We start from the raw sequence: 15,668 nt of genomic DNA, 5'->3' as shown, positions 1-15,668 counted from the left end.
ACAATTGTCCCAGCGTTGTCCAGGTTTGGCCGGTGTAGGCCATTATTGTAAATAAGAATTTGTTCTTAACTGACTTGCCTCGTTAAATAAAGGTTAAAAAAAGACAGCTTAGCACACTCTTGGCATTCTCTCAAACAGCTTCACCTGGAATGCTTCTCCAACATTCTTGAAGGAGTTCCCACATATGCTGAGCACTTGTTGGCTGCTTTTCCTTCACTCTGCAGTCCAACTCATCCCAAACCATCTGAATTGGGTTGAGGTTGGGTGATTGTGGAGGCCAGGTCATCTGATGCAGCACTCCATCACTCTCCTTCTTGGTCAAATAGCCTTTACACAGCCTGGAGGTGTGTTGGGTCATTGTCCAGATGGGATGACGTATCGCTGCAGAATGCTGTGGTAGCCATGCTGGTTAAGTGTGCCTTGAATTCTAAATAAATCACAGACAGTGTCACCAGCAAAGCACCCCCACACCATCACACATCCTGCTCCATGCTTCACAGTGGGAACCACACACGCGGAGATCATCCGTTCACCTACTCTGCGCCTCACAAAGACACGGCGGTTGGAACCAATAAACTCAAATTTGGACATATTTCCACCGGTCTAATGTCCATTGCTCGTGTTTCTTGGCCCAAGCAAGTCTCTTCTTCTCATTGGTGTCTTTTAGTAGTGGTTTCATTGCAACAATTAGACAACGAAGGTCTGATTCACGCAGTCTCCTCTGAACAATTGATGTTGAGATGTGTCTGTTACTTGAACACTGTGAAGCATTTATTTGATATGCAATTTCTGTGGCTGGTAACTCTGATAAACTTATCCTCTGCAGCAGAGGTAACTCTGGGTCTTCCATTCCTGTGGCGGTCCTCATGAGAGCGAGTTTAATCATAGCGCTTGATGGTTTTTGTTACTGCACTTGAAGAAACTTTCAAAGTTCTTGAAATTTTCCTGATTGACAGACCTTCATGTCTTAAAGTAATGATATACTGTAATTTCTCTTTGCTTATTTGAGCTGTTCTTGCCATAATATGGACTTGATCTTTTACCAAATAGGGCTATCTTCTGTATACCACCCCTACCTTGTCACAACACAACTGATTGGTTCAAACACATTAAGGAAAGTGTCACGACTCCGACCGAGGCAGGCTCTCCTTCCCGTTCGGGTGGCGCTCGGCGGTCGTCGTCACCGGCCTATTAGCTGCCACTGATTCTTTTCTCCCCCTCCTTATGTGTTTATTGGTTACACCTGTTTTGTGTTTGTTCTAATTAGTTGGGCTTTATTAGTCAGCCGGCCCGCCCGTTTCTTTGTGCGGGATTGTTTATTGTAAGCTTGGTGTTTGTTATCAGACGTTACGTGTTTGTGTATGTTCGAGTATAATACTGGACTGTTTTCGTTCCCCGTGTCTGGGGCAGTTTATGTTGAGCACCCAGTGTCGAGTGGGGTGGCCGAGGTTCTCCGTGTTGCATTAAATGAACATTATTATTGAATCCTCTGTTTTCCTGCGCCTGACTTCGCACTCCGACACCCAGTCCTTACAGAATGAAATTCCACAAATTAACTTATAACAAGGCACACCTGTTAATTGAAATGCATTCCAGGTGACTACCTCATGAAGCTGGTTGAGAAAATGCCAAGAGTGCAAAGCTGTTATCAGGGCAAAGGGTGGCTAATTTGAAGAACCTCAAATATAAAATATATTTTGATTTGTTTAACACTTTTTTGGTTACTACATGATTCTATATGTGTTGTTTCATAGTTTTGATGTCTTCACTATTATTCTACAATGTAGAAAATAGTAAAAAATAAAGAAAAACCATGAAATGAGTAGGTGTGTCCAAACTTTTGACTGTTACTGTATGTATACATCTTGAAAGAGCGGGAGGTAATTACACACTTGGCGTTACAGACAAGAGTTACATACTAACGCTGAACACATTCTTGAACAACTCAGAGGTACACAATAAGTGCCACCTTATTGAAAGCAAGGGTTATGCATTGTCACATCCATTCCTCTATAAAACAATGCAAGCATTGTCTCTGAACCTGTGTTGAGTCATTTTTATCAGTGCTAACAATATTTTCCAAATTTTTCATTAGCCTTGCATTGTTCCCGGGTCATGGTATTAGTTATCCCAGCCCTCGTCTAGTATGTCTGCCCAGCCAACAACTACTTCAATTAGGACCTGTCAGTCAAAGAAACTCATTAATAAGAGTCCATCCAATTTTGAATGAACTATATTAGTGTTCCATTTTTGTCCTACTCTTTGTAAGGACATTTATTTCACTGAGCTCATAATCTGTACTACATGGACTTGTCCTGTATGCCAGTATGTCATATATGCCAATGGTCTTAAAGGTTTGAGATGTGAGGTAAAACTAATGACTGATTCCTGGTCCTTGACATAAACAGTGAAGATTGGAAGATGATCATGGAATGATCCAGTAAAAAGTTCAGTTGCTATGTTGCTACGGTGAACAATAGGCAGCCTGGGAAAAACTTTGCCTCTAACTTTGTTTGCAGTTTCACAGGCGTCTAAATAATTAACTGGTCTCCATCCTGACTTCTGCAAGGAGACACCAGCTAGAAGATGAAACTGAATAGGAATGGGCACCGGAGCCTTTTAACTTTGACAAGATTCCCAGTTGGGGAAAAAACATAATCATGAAAAAATTGCAGTTCCTGTCAAATAACACAATTTTCTACAAATGTTCACGCATTACCGCAAACACAACACTCTCAGACACACACAAACACAAAAGCTTAGACTGAGAGATTGATAGATATTGCTTTCATCAACGTTTTTACAGTTCAGAATGACTAAGGAATACAACGTTATTATTATTTTGAAATGCTATTTAGTGGACGGTAACAACGCACTGGGCACAGACGTCAATTCAATGTCTATTCCACATTGGTTCAACGTAATTTAATTGAAATGACGTAGAAACAATGTTGATTCAACCAGTGTGTGCCCAGTGGGAAATGTCTTTCACAGCTCTTCCACACAGTCGGTCTGCAACGGTGTCTGTAAATGTGTCCTTTCCAAGGCAGAGAAAGAGAAACAGGACTGTCATTCTGACAGGGTGCACAGAGAGCTTAAACTCTGTGTGTTCCCATAGAAAAGCCCCTCTGCCACTGGGCTGTCCACTGTCAGTGACCAAGTCAAGGGGAAAGAGGGAACACTGTGGGGCTACTGTGAGCTAAAGCTCAGTCATGCACGGCACATTCAGGGGGATTTAGGTGGCTCGTCTGCCAGCAATAAAAGGCTGAAACAGGATACTTGGGGAGATTAATTACCTAGATAGGCCACGATAATGCCATTTAAATGGGAAAGTAATTAAAGTGCACCTTCCATGAAAATTATTCATTGCTGACGGATTGGGTGACAGACAAATCAGGAGGCATTTACAGAAAGCAACAGGTTAAGTGCCAGAGAGCTTGTGCTTCGGGGAGACCACCGCTGTCTTATTGCAGCTGTTGAATCGGACTGCTTTGCCCGGCTCTCATCAAATTACTGCATATGGAGGGACAGAGCAAAAAGAGAGAGAAAAGAATGGGCTCCCAGGTAACGTAAAACCACAGACAAACGCTAGAAAGGAGTATCCGCTTAAGTAGAAAATTACACCGGCTCGGGTGGTGGTAGTCAGTGGGGAATCCTCCGAATCAATCAATCCATTCTGTTTAAGGCCACCATGACAGATTAGGAATCAATCAATGGGTCTTATTGTTCCCAAAAGTGTTACTCTCACCAATGCATTCAGCAATATCCATTTTGTGGTGATGAAGTGTGGATAAAGTGACCGTATAGATTACCGCTGGAGAACCTAAGAGTATCGGCTTGCATGGTTGCCCTAGAAGTCCAAATACTTCACACTCCCAACATTTATCTAACTCATTTCACTGTGTTAAGGGAGATTGATTATCCAATCATTACACTAATACTTTTATGTTGCTGTACACCTTCATACAAATGACTGACATCAGACAGTCAAGTAGTCCTGACAATACTAGCAGGCCAACAACTTTGTTGAAAGGGGGATATTTGTTTCTCACGCAAAGCCAGAGCAGGGAGGCTTTTCAGATCAAAGTGAAATGCTTAACTTACATTCATGCGTGCTAGAATGCATATTTCCCTGGGTGAAATGGTAGGAAAGGGAATAGCCTGTTCTTCCCTTTGAATGTTTAAATAGGTTTGTTCATGAGGGCACTCCAATCTCCTTTATAGTACAAATGAAGTTAATCAAACAATAGTCCCGAAGGTGATTCTCTCAAAATAAACAAATAAGCAACATTGTTTTATCTGAATCATTTCATCTGTAACAATTTATTAAAGAAAGGCTTCCTATATTTTCGATACACTTCACCTCAACAGTTCCACCATGAAAGATGATGTCATAAAGAATAAAAGACAACCCCAATCTTCATCTAGGTGTAAATAATACATGTTGCTTAGTTACAGTATATCCCAGTCCCACTCTGACTCATGCATGCTAGAGGGCTCTGAACACAAACAGCATTGCTCAGCGATAGTAGAAGTTCCTTTCTGATCGCTGCTCCTGGCTAATATGAGCAGTCAGCATTCAAATTATTTCCCACAGCTTTTCCCTTTCTCTCTATATGATATTGTTTATGCCTCTTGCTGCTCGTACCTCAACAATATCATCATCTGTGGCTGAGTGTCCCGCCACCACAACGCTCCTATAGCCATTCCACTTAACCAATTCCAGTCTTATTTCTACTTTGTTCTCCAGTGAATTTTCTGTCTGAGATGTGCACACACACTCTGTTGAATAAATATGAATGGTTATTCCATGAAAGGTTCCCACTCACTGGCTCCTGCCAGAACAGAAGGCCTTGTTTACAAGTGTGGCGGCATGAAAGCAGCCGGAGCACAGAGGACCTTCGAGGATGGCTCTGTAGAATTGTCCAGCAACAATAGAGCCCTGATTGAAATGCACTCTCTGTCTAGCTAGCCTAACTTTCCACGAAAAGACCTTCCGGAAAAACACCACACCATCAAGATGTGATGACAAATTTCTATTCATTCACCTGTGGAGGAGGTGGTGAGGACTCGAGGGGGGGTAGTCGGATAGAAATCAAGATGATGAACTTGCACTGCGTCTCCAACAGTAGCTATTTAAACACTGAGCTGAGAGGTAATTAGGTTTTACTTGGAACAATAAGCACTCAGCACCTTGTACAGTTCCTCAGCTCCACGGCTGCAGCCTGCCTCATCACAGCCTCACTCCACACACTTCCTTTGGTATAATTAGGGGAGGTGTGAATTCCTCATCAGATGGATCACCATCTGCATTCAAGCAGCACTGCGGAGCATTCCTTCCCCCAGTCAGTCCCTCTACTCCTCTCCTCCAGCTCCCTCTCCTCTCCTCTGCACAGGCTGATTATCATGCAGCAGAAGAGAGAGGCACCACCCGCTAGAGGGTTTCTCCTCTTCCTCCTCTCTTTAAGACTTTTTCTGAACCACAGTCTCTCTCTCTCTCTCTCTCTCTCTCTCTCTCTCTCTCTCTCTCTCTCTCGCTCTCGCTCTCGCTCTCTCTCTCTCTATCCCCAGGAAAGGTTAATCAATTCTGGATGATGAGCCGTAAAGGGTTTAATAATGCAGTCATTCTTTAACGATGTGGCCATGCATGCTTGCTCGGAAAGGGGCCATTGTTTTAGGAAGCGCCGACGTTCCAATTACAAAGCGCTGGAGCGTTCCCTAACGGCTCCGGGAACAGCAGCCGGACACAGTGAGGGGCCAGTGCTAAGAGCTGAGCAGGACGGGGTTAATGTCTGGCCTTCTACGTGCACAACAACACTGGGATTCTTCCTCCTCTCTCACATGAAGATCTCACTAACAGTATGTGTTTGCCCATCATCAAACTGAAGCCAAACAATCTCTTACATCCATAATGTTGAAATCAGTCATCATGTATCTAGGCTATAGGTTAATAAAACATATATCAACACATCTCATTACAATAAATAGTACAGTGCATCTTAAACTAGGTTTGCTTCAAATAGTAGCCTACATAGCTTCAAATAGTAGCCTACATAGCTTCAAATAGTAGCCTACATAGCTTCAAATAGTAGCCTACATAGCTTCAAATAGTAGCCTACATAGCTTCAAATAGTAGCCTACATAGCTTCAAATGGTAGCCTACATAGCTTCAAATAGTAGACTACATAGCTTCAAATAGTAGCCTACATAGCTTCAAATAGAAGCCTACATAGCTTCAAATAGTAGCCTACATAGCTTCAAATAGTAGCATACATAGCTTCAAATAGTAGCCTACATAGCTTCAAATAGTAGCCTACATAGCTTCAAATAGAAGCCTAAAGCTAATTTTAAGACGTTAACATCATTCCTTCCTCATCAAAATGCGTCCCTTTATTTCCTTCCATTTATGACGGCTAAATATTCCTCAGGGTGAGCAGAGTAATTGTCTGTTGTCAACATGTAATTATAAGAGGCTCTGAGAGAGCCATGTGTTAATTGTTTTCCCTGTGTTATCCTGCAGGTCTCCCTCCTTGCAGTGTCCATGTGTCCTTGGCAAGGCAACCACCAGCACCATCCAGCGTGTGTCTCTGTCATCAACTGTGTCACAGAACATACATCATTCCCTACAGTTTATCCCAAATGTATTCTGCTGCCTGGCAGCAATTACCATCCTATTCCACCCATTTCTCTCTCTGTAACCTTCTGGCAATTTAAGAATGGAGGTTGTCGCCATATTAGTTCCTCTACTTTGTTTATTTGATCTTTTCATTTCTCAATACATGCCAAATGTGGTACAATTTTCTATAGTGCAATCAAACATTTCAGAATGTAACATATACTGTATGAAGCTTCATCTTACTAGGAGAGTATCATAGCACCATAGGACATGGCTGGATGTGCAGGACTAACCCAATTTGTTCAGCAATGGAATTCAAAGACTTGCAGCTCTTCGCCATTCATGTATAAGGTTGGGTAGGGGTGAAGCTAAACCCCAAAAGACAACATCCCATTCCTCATTTCAGTTAGCCAGTAATCAGAAAGGTGCCTCAAAGTAAAACATGAGGCCCAGAATGCTCGTACAAATGTAGGATCTTAATTTGATCACCCTATTGCAGGAGAACTTTTAAACATTTAAAACTGGTAGTGTATTCAAGGTCTAAAAAGGCTTCTGAAGTTTGTAATTTCCACTTTTAAATGTCACACTTCAGAAAAATGTATCTACCCCTTCAAAAATGGCCATTAATTATAATGCACATAATTCACATTTCCTTTTGGTGAAGGGTTATTTTCCAGCTGTAGAAAAGTGGTTCAAATTAAAGATCCTACATCTGTAGATATTGGTAAGCAACATGGTTATGATGATAATATTCCCCATACCCTCTTTATAAGCCTCAATGGCTAAGCAATCCTATTTCTTTAAATGATTAAACCATACAATCTACTTGCTGTGAAGCTGCTCAACATTTACATTACATTCATTCATCTAACAGACTCCCATCCAGAGCGATCCAAAGGAGCAATCAAGGTCAGCACCCTGCTTAAGGGCACGTCGACAGTTCTCCCACAAGGTCAAAAACGGGGACCTACGCAGTCCTCTTTCAATAACACTAGTTAGTAGGTTATTTTTACGCCAAATGGATTTCATGGATGCTTGAGCATGATAGACAAATCTTGTTTGGTGGATCCATAGAAATAATTAACAAATAAAAAGGTCTAGTGCAGCCTTGAGTTGGAGTGTGTCACCCTAAAAAATACAGCATTTTAATTATGGTAGGTTCCCATGGGCGTTGAGCGACACGCACTGTTTCCTATGGTACAACTGGCAGCAAGCCTTGCTACATTAATAATGTTTGCCACCATAGCTCTGACGCACACTATAAATTCATCTGGGTAATATGCAAACTATAAATGTTGTGGATAATATCAGCCTATGATCATTGAAGCCAATGTAGAATGCTTAAGGTACTTAAGGTGCATGTTCTCAATTGAACTTCACTAACGACCTCGGTGCAAAATACCCATATAATTCTGTCAGAATGTGCTGAGACTAAAGAGCAAACTTTTAACATTATATTGTATCCTAAAATGGCCATATTTGTCTCGCTTATCCTGAACATCTAGAAGACCAAAAAATGCTGCATATGAACATTAATTACATTTCTTTGTAACTCAATCATGAAAGCAATTCCAGCTCACACCAGCCCTCATCAGCCTACACCAGCCCTCACAAGGCCACAGCAGCCCACAACAGCCCTCATCAGCCTACACCAGCCCTCACCAGCCCACACCAGCCCACAGCAGCACTCAACAGCCCTCATCAGCCTACAACAGCCCTCACCAGCCCACGGCAGCCCACAGCAGCCCACAACAGCCCACACCAGCCCACACCAGCCCTCACCAGCCCACACCAGCCCACAGCAGCCCACACCAGCCCACGGAAGCCCATACCAGCCCACACCAGCCCTCATCAGCCTACACCAGCCATCACCAGCCCAAAACAGCCCACAACAGCCCACATCAGCCCTCACCAGCCCACACCACCCCACAGCAGCCCATACCAGCCCACAGCATCCCACACCAGCCCACACCAGCCCTCACCAGCCCACAGCAGCCCACAGCAGCCCACAACAGCCCACACCAGCCCTCATCAGTCTACACCAGCCCTCACCAGCCCACAACAACTCACACCAGCCCTCATCAGCCTACACCAGCCCTCACCAGCCCACACCAGCTCTCACCAGCCCACAGCAGCCCATACCAGACCACAGCATCCAACACCAGCCCACAGCAGCCCATACCAGCTCACACCAGCCCTCATCAGCCTACACCAGCCCTCACCAGCCCACAGCAGCCCTCACCAGCCCAAACCAGCCCACAGAAGCCCATACCAGCCCACAGCATCCCAAACCAGCCCACAGCAGCCCTCACCAGCCCACACCAGCCCACAGCATCCCACAGCAGCCCACAACAGCCCTCACCAGCCCACATCAGCCCTCACCAGCCCACACCAGCCCACAGCAGCCCACAGCATCCCACACCAGCCCTCACCAGCCCACAACAGCCCACAACAGCCCTCATCAGTCTACACCAGCCCTCACCAGCCCACAACAGCTCACACCAGACCTCATCAGCCTACACCAGCCCTCACCAGCCCACAACAGCCCTCACCAGCCCAAACCAGCCCACAGCAGCCCATACCAGCCCACAGCATCCCAAACCAGCCCACAGCAGCCCTCACCAGCCCACAGCAGCCCACAGCATCCCACAGCATCCCATAGCAGCCCACACCAGCCCTCACCAGCCCACAGCAGCCCACAGCATCCCACACCAGCCCTCACCAGCCCACAGCAACCCACACCAGCCCTCACCAACTAACACTAGCCCACACCAGCCCTCACAAGCCCTCACCAGTCCACAGCAGGCCACACCAGCCCTCACCAGCCCACACTAGCCCTCACCAGACCACAACAGCCCATAGCAGCCCTCACCAGCCCTCACCAGCCCACACCAGCCCACACCAGCCCTCACCAGCCCACAGCAACCCACACCAGCCCACACCAGCCCTCACCAACCCTCACCAGCCAACACTAGCCCACAACCAGTCCACACCAGCCCTCACAAGGCCTCATCAGCCCACAGCAACCCTCAGCAGCCCACACCAGCCCTCAGCAGCCCACACCAGCCCTCACCAGCCCACTAGCCCACACCAGCCCACAGCAGAGGAATATTGTTCAGCTCTACTTTCTCTCAGTGTTCTAGGCAATTAAACTAAACTGAATACTGTAACTCTACAAGCCTACCTGCTTGACTGGTGGCGACGCTGACTGCGGCAAACAGCCTCTGGGTGCGGCTGAGGTCAGAGACCCCGTTGACGGCCTCCACCTCAAAGGTGTAGTTGGCGTGGGCCAGTAGGTCCACCACATTTACGTAGGTGTCCACTAATTCCGCCTGCTGGGGGGAGTATCCCACGTTCCCCCCGCACGGCACGCACTCCTCGGGCTCCCAGCTGCAGCGCCGGCACATAATCCTGTAGGTGACGTCGTTGCGACCGCCCATGTCGGCCGGCGGGCTCCACTCCAGGCTGACGGTGGTCTGGTTGATGTTGTAGACCAGGTTCTGTGGTGCCGAGGGTGGTCCTGTCAGGGTAGGAGGGAAGACAATGAGAGGAGGGAGATGAGGAAAGGTGGGAGAGGATTTAATGAGGGGAGGAGGGAGAGTTAAATAACAGAGTGCCAGGGAAGGAAAGTGTGCACTGACTGAATCTGTGGTTCACCGTTCTGTTCAGTTCCCTCAGACTGAATGCCACGGGACATGCCAGCTCTAAGCCTGACACACAATTATGACAGAACTCAGATCTAAAAAGAAAAACTAGTGCAGGTCGGCAGAGGAAGTTAAATACAAGTAAGGTCAATGTAGAGGAGGTGCTGAAATGGAAATAACTCAGGGAGACCATTATAATGCAAAATGACTGCATTACTACCACTCTGATATGATGCTGTGTATGCTAAATGTGAATGTTAATCGATAGCCACAGGTCGTGTGCCCAACGTCATTTGTTTTCTCCAATTTAAGGGGTGTTTTCATTGTTTATCATCAACAATTATGCCTTATTAATGTCTTAAGAATTCGACATTGTAATGTCAAGTGTGCAACAGTATTTCCTTTTGAGTGGGATTATCCTGTTATAGAGATTTGACCTATTTAAAGGTGTGAATGGCTCATGCCAGGTCAAGGTAGGCCCTTTTTGGATGCCCGTTTTCTTCATTCAATGATCATGCATCCACAATTCACAAATCAATGCTTACATTAAAACTTGGAATAGGCCTATATGAAAAATGTAAGATTTGTAGGAATTTCCCATTTTGAAATGATTGAGATGTCATTACATTTTATAATTATTAATCCTGAACGGAGGATCAAAGGGAGGCATAAAGGGGCATTATTAGCTCTCCCTCAGTCCTCCCCAAAATATAATTATCCCAAGGTGAGACAAAGGGTTTCCTTTCCAATGAATTGCAGAGACAAGACACTAAACATATACGTTTGAGAAAAATAGGCAGACAGACAAGTCTGACTCACTCCAGAATTTACAAGTGAGATTAAATCTCACAATAGCCTCACAATAGCCAATAGAATAACAATCAGTTTAACAAAGTCTCCAAACTGCACTACACAAACCATTGCCCTCTGAACAAGGAGTGTAATGGCAAAGAATGACAATCCTCTCATAAAAACAATGATTTACAAATTGCTGCTTTTATCATTCAAATTCCAGCCCTTGTTTTTATAACCCAGATGTTTACATACTGTACACTTGAAATTGAGTGCTAGTTTTATAGCCCCCTTAATGCACCATACAGATGTAGGATCTTAATCATACACAGTTTGCTACAACAGGAAAATAATCCTGCAGCAACAGGAAATGTGTATTATAATTAATGGACATTTTTTGTAGGGGTTGACACATTTTCCGTTAGGGCAAATAAAGTCTGACGATTGAAAGTGAAAATTAGAAACTTTAGAAGCCTTTTTAAACTTTGAATACCTACATCTGTAGATTATGATTTGTAATCTTTGTTCATGAGCATTTTTAAAAACATCTTTAATTTTCTCTCTAAAATTCTAAACAACTCCATTTTCATCCGAATTGTTCCTCTAGTGAACCCTCGGAAGGAGCTTCTCAACCCCTTTAATTAGACAGAAGTATTAACAAATAGGTAATAGGTATGCTTAGAGCGAAAACTAGAATCATCTGAGTCAAAAATACTGTACATTTTGTTATTTTACTGATTCCTCCCAGAGGGAGAAGATGGTGAGACTCGGGGCTCCGGAGATGAAAGAGACACCTGTGGCAGGTGAAGAAGAGTGGCGGCGTGACTCTAGCGAGCACCAAGGCACAACTTCAGTGCTGTCGCCGACACTCAACCTGCGTCCTTAAGAATCTTCAGGGACAAAGAGCGAGAGTCACTCAGACACAAACGTCCACACACACAAACACACACACACACACACACACACACGTCCACACACACACACACACGTCCACACACACAAACGTCCACACACACACACACACGCACACAAACGTCCACACACACACACACACACACACACACACACACACACACACACACACACACACACACACACACACACACACACACACACACACACACACACACACACACACACACACACACATCTCTGGGGTCTGTTTGTACTGCATTACAACGGTCACGGTTACCAACAGATAATAGCTAGTTTTACTCAGCCACTCTCATTGGGTCTCAAGTGACAAAGACCAGGGCAGTGATTTCAGAGATAACAGCTGGAGGAGGATATTGAAATAGAATTTGAGTGGCCTGTGTTTTGGTCTTGGTCTTGTTTTTGCAGACATGCAATACAGTGCAAGCTTCCCCTCTTTGTCCTTGGCTAGACATAGTGCTTCCTGTTCACTGGGTTGGCTTGGTTCCCTGCCTCAACACAGTCCTCTTCAAGCCTCTGTAGGGTGAGGTGATACTGTCCTCCCCCCGCCTCACCTGCAGCTCGGAGGCGCGACACATCCTGAGCGTCCGCCGTCTGTCTGCTGATCCTGGTAGCTCAAGGGCTTGCTGCTCTCGCCTCTGTCTTGCTCTCTGTTTCCGTCCCTCTTTCCTCTGCTCTCTCTGTCTTATCTCTTTATGTTTCCCTCTCTCACCACCTCCTACCAGTGAAGTTTCATTTCCCTCTCTCACCCCCTCCTCCAGGTGAAGTTTAATTTCCCTCTCTCACTCCCTCCTCCCAGTGAAGTTTTATTTCCCTCTCTCACTCCCTCCTCCCAGTGAAGTTTCATTTCCCTCTCTCACCCCCTCCTACCAGTGAAGTTTCATTTCCCTCTCTCACTCCCTCCTCCCAGTGAAATTTCATTTCCCTCTCTCACCCCCTCCTACCAGTGAAGTTTCATTTCCCCCTCTCACTCCCTCCTCCCAGTGAAGTTTCATTCCCCCCTCTCACCCCTCCTACCAGTGAAGTTTCATTTTCCTCTCTCACCCCCTCTACCAGTGAAGTTTCATTTTCCTCTCTCACCCCCTCCTACCAGTGAAGTTTTATTTCCCCCTCTCACCCTCTCCTACCAGTGAAGTTTCATTTCCCTCTCTCACCCCCTCCTCCAGGTGAAGTTTCATTTCCCTCTCTCACCCCCTCCTCATGGTGAAGTTTCATTCCCCCCTCTCACCCCCTCCTACCAGTGAAGTTTCATTTCCCTCTCTCACCCCCTCCTACCAGTGAAGTTTAATTTCCCTCTCTCACCCCCTCCTACCAGTGAAGTTTCATTTCCCTCTCTCACCCCCTCCTCCTGGTGAAGTTTAGTTTTCCACTCTCACCCCCTCCTACCAGTGAAGTTTCATTTCCCTCTCTCACCCCCTCCTCCCGGTGAAGTTTCATTTCCCTCTCTCACCACCTCCTACCAGTGAAATTTCATTTCCCTCTCTCACCCCCTCCTCCCAGTGAAGTTTCATTTCCCTCTCTCACCCCCTCCTCCCGGTGAAGTTTCATTTCCCTCTCTCACCCCCTCCTCCCGGTGAAGTTTCATTTCCCTCTCTCACCCCCTCCTCCCGGTGAAGTTTCCTTTCCCTCTCTCACCCCCTCCTCCAGGTGAAGTTTCATTTCACGGATTAGCCTTCCATAGCCCTCACAGTCTGAGATGTCTCAGTCACATGCTAGCTTCTTCCTGCCAACGCGGCATTGTGTTGTGTGCGTGTGTGTGTGTGTGCGCATATGTGTGTGTCAGCACACATGTACGTGTGTGTGTGCGTGCGTGTGAGTGTGTGCATGTGTGTCCTGCCACCTCCTTCTCATAGCGTAATACAGCTATTTCTCCAGAGACAGGGTGAACCTGTGATATTCCTGATGAATAACCGCCTCTGACAGCACGTTCTCACTCCCCCAATGTGTCAACAGAATCTAATGGATGTTTCTCAACTGAATTATATTGCATAAATCAAGATGGCTGACTATTTTGGTTAATAGCAGTTAGTTGATAATTAGGTCATCATCCTGAGCCTGTCGCTGGTCTGTTTAGAGTTGAGTTAGTCAGAAGGCTTAGGAGAAAATAATCCTGTGCTTCTCTGGTGTGAGAGAAAGCTGCGCTGGGAGAGAGAAGTGCTCCAGGCTGTCTCAGCTCTCCACTGCCCTACAGATGTACAATCTTAATTTGATCACCCTGTTGCAGGAAAACTTTCCTGAAATGCAGGAAATGTAACATTTTGGAGTTTAAAAAGACTTCTGAAGGTTGTAATTTCCATTTAGAAATGTCAGACTTGATTTTACCTTAAATAAAATGTATCAACCCCTACCAAAATTAAAATCCACATAATAATTAACATTTCCTGTTGCTGCAAAATGATTTTCCTGCTTTAGCAAACTGGCTCAAATGAAAATCCTACATCTGTATTAGCTCACTAATTGGAGGGATGGAAGGAGAAAGGGGAGGCTGGTATTCAAATCAACCAAGCACTAATCCTTAATCTACAAACACGTGTCTTGACCTTTGACCTGGGTGATTAAAACTTGGCTGAGTGAAGCCATGCAGAAGAGAGGGAGGCTGTGATAGGAGGAGAGGAGTGGGGCTCTTACATTTCACTGGCACCCAACCATCCCCTAGCAACTACAGGCAGGAATCAGAATGGACTCTCCCTCTGTGAGATGTCAACTTGTTGAGGTGGCAAATTTGAGTGGGACGGGGGGCGAGAGGAGCTGGGGGGAAGGAAGAGGGAGATGGGGAAGAGGGGCTGGAGGGGGGAAGGGGAAGATGGGGGAGAGGGGCTGGAGGGGAGGACGGGGGGAGATGGCTGATCACAACTGCCCTTTTCAGATGCTACTACCACCAGCACTATTCACAGCTGTCACATGATTGATGCCCACTCCCCAACCAGTCAACAGCTTCAAGTCTTTGCCCCAGCTTCTGCTTGGAAAAATGTTTGCGGCATTCCTGCAGTGTCACCCCCATACAGTTCTCATTATCTCTTGGCTTTGCATAAAAATGGAGTGAGAAAATATTGTAAAAAGATTATCATACAATGTTTTTTTCCCTTCTCTCCAAACATGCAATATTTGCAACAATTATAATGCAAAATATATTGTTTGACTAGAGTCCTAATTTTTATTCTGCGTGGCTTTTTGCCTCTTGCAGTGAATTACCTCCCATCATGTTGTATCTTTATATTCCCCTTCGTCCAATCTTCATCTCAGATGTCTAATCCATCTGCTGCAGAGATCTATCTGTTTGTGCAGAGCCTAACATAAGGGAGGTTTACAAGCGCCCATTTCAAAATATGTCAATCAAGCTGTTTACTCAAGCAATGTAAATTCGCTTTCGTTTACTATTGCACCCCAGACCATACAAGACCCCACAAAGAAAATGTCCACGGACATTGATGTGTTCACAATAACTTCATCCAGCAATAATTGACATATGCAGGTATAAAAGCATTGTTAACCTTCTATATTGGTTGAATAGGAAGAATTAAACTTTACTTAATATTGGTCATTTTGAACACAATGAATATTTTTCTATGTTGTATAAACCTAGACATAGTGAATCTGTGAAATAGAGAGCTGAATTCCCTGTTTCTTCCAAAGTGATTCTTCACAGCAGACGAGGCAAAGGGCATCAAAAAATAACAAACCAC

The 15,668-nt window shown here is 45.3% G+C and overlaps 1 protein-coding gene across 7 annotated transcripts in view; it reads right to left on the bottom strand.

Annotated features, from left to right (window-relative positions):
• Positions 1-15,668, bottom strand: part of LOC129817568 (ephrin type-A receptor 7-like) — an 82,624-nt gene that overhangs the window by 44,220 nt on the left and 22,736 nt on the right. For all 7 annotated transcript variants that reach the window (XM_055872949.1, XM_055872950.1, XM_055872953.1 and 4 more), the window contains exon 5: positions 9,801-10,136. In XM_055872949.1, the coding sequence (XP_055728924.1) occupies positions 9,801-10,136 (336 nt within the window). The remainder of the gene's footprint in view (positions 1-9,800; positions 10,137-15,668) is intronic.

This window comes from Salvelinus fontinalis, chromosome 20 (genome assembly GCF_029448725.1).
Source record: "Salvelinus fontinalis isolate EN_2023a chromosome 20, ASM2944872v1, whole genome shotgun sequence".
In the NCBI taxonomy this organism is placed as follows: domain Eukaryota; kingdom Metazoa; phylum Chordata; class Actinopteri; order Salmoniformes; family Salmonidae; genus Salvelinus; species Salvelinus fontinalis.
The sequence above is the reverse complement of the archived record's forward strand: the minus strand, read 5'-3'. Positions and strand labels throughout refer to the sequence as shown.